The sequence below is a fragment of the Temnothorax curvispinosus genome, unplaced genomic scaffold (genome assembly GCF_003070985.1).
Source record: "Temnothorax curvispinosus isolate PA1 unplaced genomic scaffold, ASM307098v1 QBEX01011455.1, whole genome shotgun sequence".
In the NCBI taxonomy this organism is placed as follows: domain Eukaryota; kingdom Metazoa; phylum Arthropoda; class Insecta; order Hymenoptera; family Formicidae; genus Temnothorax; species Temnothorax curvispinosus.
The window spans coordinates 1-2,571 of NW_020221235.1; the positions used below are offsets into that span (position 1 = coordinate 1).

A 2,571-nucleotide genomic window follows, 5' to 3' on the forward strand; every position below is an offset into this window, starting at 1 on the left:
AAAGCACGTGCTCTTGTAAAATCCAAGCATGCAACCCGTTTAAAACAGGGAAATTTATCTCAAATAGCGTTTGGAATATACCCTGGTTGTATAGCAATACCAAAAGCCTGCTTTTTCTAACTCCGCACCCGAGTTTCCGAGTTAAAATAACCATATACGTAATAAATTCAGTCTTCAACGCAAACCATTGTTAATTACACACTATAGCCAATGAATTATCTCCTCTTGGCATTACTAATGTATAGATAACGAGGAAAGTACCAACCAAATACCCAATGCATGCAAATCCTGCATTTTGCAAATTTTCAATCGATAATTCGATGTGCATTATTATAACTAAATTTTGACAGACGTATTTGTAAATGTAATCGCGGGTGAAATATACATCAGTTCAGGCATGCTCCCGTTTTCCAAGTATAATCTCGAGATAGCACGCACTCGCGGCTATCAAAGAGTATTTTGTACGTAGGATCTTATAAGCGATGAGAAGCGATATGTTTTTGCACTGGCATACGTACCAAATAAAGTCACGACAGTGCGAACAAAACGTCGGTTGTCTCAGAAAGGTGGCCATGAATTTGTGTCCATTGATTTGGTGAATCCTTCGTCGCATCGCTCTCCGACGGTTCAAGGGCTGTTTTTTCTCCTTAAACTCATGCCGGTCCTTCTTGCCTTTAGCACGGCTGTGTTCTCCGCCGCTATATTCTCCATAGAAACTTGGTTGCCGCACTAAAAATATTAAATCATGTTGTTGAATCATGTATGCTTATCGAATATTGAGATTTTTCCTTACTTGGTGCATTCCACATGGCTATTTTCAGTCGTAACCTTCCCGCAGGTTCTAGTTCGACCTGCAACAGTTTTTATTGTCAATTAGCCTTAGTGACTAAGATAGTGACTAAGATCTCTTAGCTTTAATTGAACATTATTGTGTATAATAAAAATTTCACATTTTTCTACAAATTCCGGTGTACAAAATACACCTAATTTTTCTTCCGGAAAAAGGTCGTGGAATATAATTATAAAAAGTCAAAAATTAGTTTTAAAGAATTTATACACTTTCAGGTTTCTAATTAATAAAATTCCTTTTTTAGAATTAATTGTTCGAAAATTAGCGCGCTCTCGAAGATATCGACTTATATCAACAGCGACGCGGCGACCGCGGCGAGGGGCGCGCTGCCGTCGCTGCCGATCGTCGATTGTTTATACCGGTCCGCGCTTGCAACGCGACGATGCGAGACGAGCAGCTGAGCGATCTGCTAATCTGCTTCATTCGGTCAAGGTCCACGGTACTGAAAGCACGTTGCGTTAGTTCCCCGAATTCATTGTTCACTTGTGACTTGTGAGATTTTAATACTACAGCGATGTTACAGTGACGAATCGCGATAAAGTGCGGCCCAGCGAGATCGTTTTGTAAAGCGTATATTTGCGCGAGTGGTGAATCCGAATCTAATAAATGATAATCTACTCGGAACGTAATTGTAAACAAACGGTGGCGTTGTGCTATTTGGTGCTATTGCTTACGAGGCACCCGCCTCGTGCCCGCGACCGGATCACGACCGGATTGAATGGTGCGTGCGTGTGATAGCAGTGCGTAACAAACGGAGAGAGTGAAAAAGCATCCCTGCCTTCCCAAGAGGACGCATTACACGCGCGCTTCCTGCGAAGGACGTATTTACGTGAACCATCACGAGGATTCCTCTACATTCCTCGCTGTCGTCGCCATCGACGATCGAGCTGCGTTCATCAACGCTAAGTACTCCGTTCTATTTTCAGTCCTCGAACGTTCGGATAAGCGTGTACCAAGCGTGCACCGCGGGCTCGTTCAAGCCCATCCGACATTCGTCGTCGGATAACTCGTGTCGTACGACAGACGCTTTTAATATTACAGCTCGTCGGATTAGGAGACCGAGTGTCGGCTTACACAACCGTGTTGCACGCGTTAAATATGATTCTCTCGATTCCGCGCTGTGCGTTCAACTCGAGGCGCTTCCTTGTACAGTATCATTTTCGGGATATTCGGTTTTAATTAATTGTTTTTGCGTTGCGATATCCTCGAGTGCGTCGTCGTATCGCCCGTTACGCCGGCGCCGGGTCGCATTGCATTCTTCCGTAGGAATAAGAATGACCAACCGGTGAGGGCATTACACATGCTTTGCATCATCATATTAAGCTTATCTCTGCGAATTATTCGATTTATTAACGTAACGTATGCATTGCTGTACACATTATTCAACTGATTAGTTTTAGTTTCCGCGCGTTGTGTCTCACACAGACTCATTCCAATTGCATCGTTGCAAGTTATGTTAGATTATTACACGTGCGTTACGGCATTTACAATAATTCTCAAGTCACTCAACTATTCGTACGCGGCATGAAAATACTTTTGTTGTCTTATAAAAGTAACTCCTTTTCGTATTTACTGCTAAATATTTGCTAAATTTTGTTAGATTATTACACGTGCGTTACGGTATTTACAATAATTCTCAAGTCACTCAACTATTCGTACGCGGCATGAAAATAGTTTCGTTGTCTTATAAAAGTAACTCCTTTTCGTATTTACTGCTAAAT

The 2,571-nt window shown here is 42.2% G+C and overlaps 1 protein-coding gene across 1 annotated transcript; it reads right to left on the reverse strand.

Moving 5' to 3' along the window:
* Positions 1-391: 391 nt before the first annotated feature.
* LOC112461496 (protein kinase C-like) lies at positions 392-875 on the reverse strand. The gene is made up of 2 exons (XM_025026753.1): positions 794-875; positions 392-729 (listed from the first exon to the last, which is right to left on the reverse strand). Exons 1-2 carry the CDS (start codon positions 807-809, stop codon positions 392-394), a joined length of 354 nt encoding a protein of 117 aa, XP_024882521.1. The 5' UTR covers positions 810-875.
* Between the last annotated feature and the right edge of the window lie 1,696 nt (positions 876-2,571).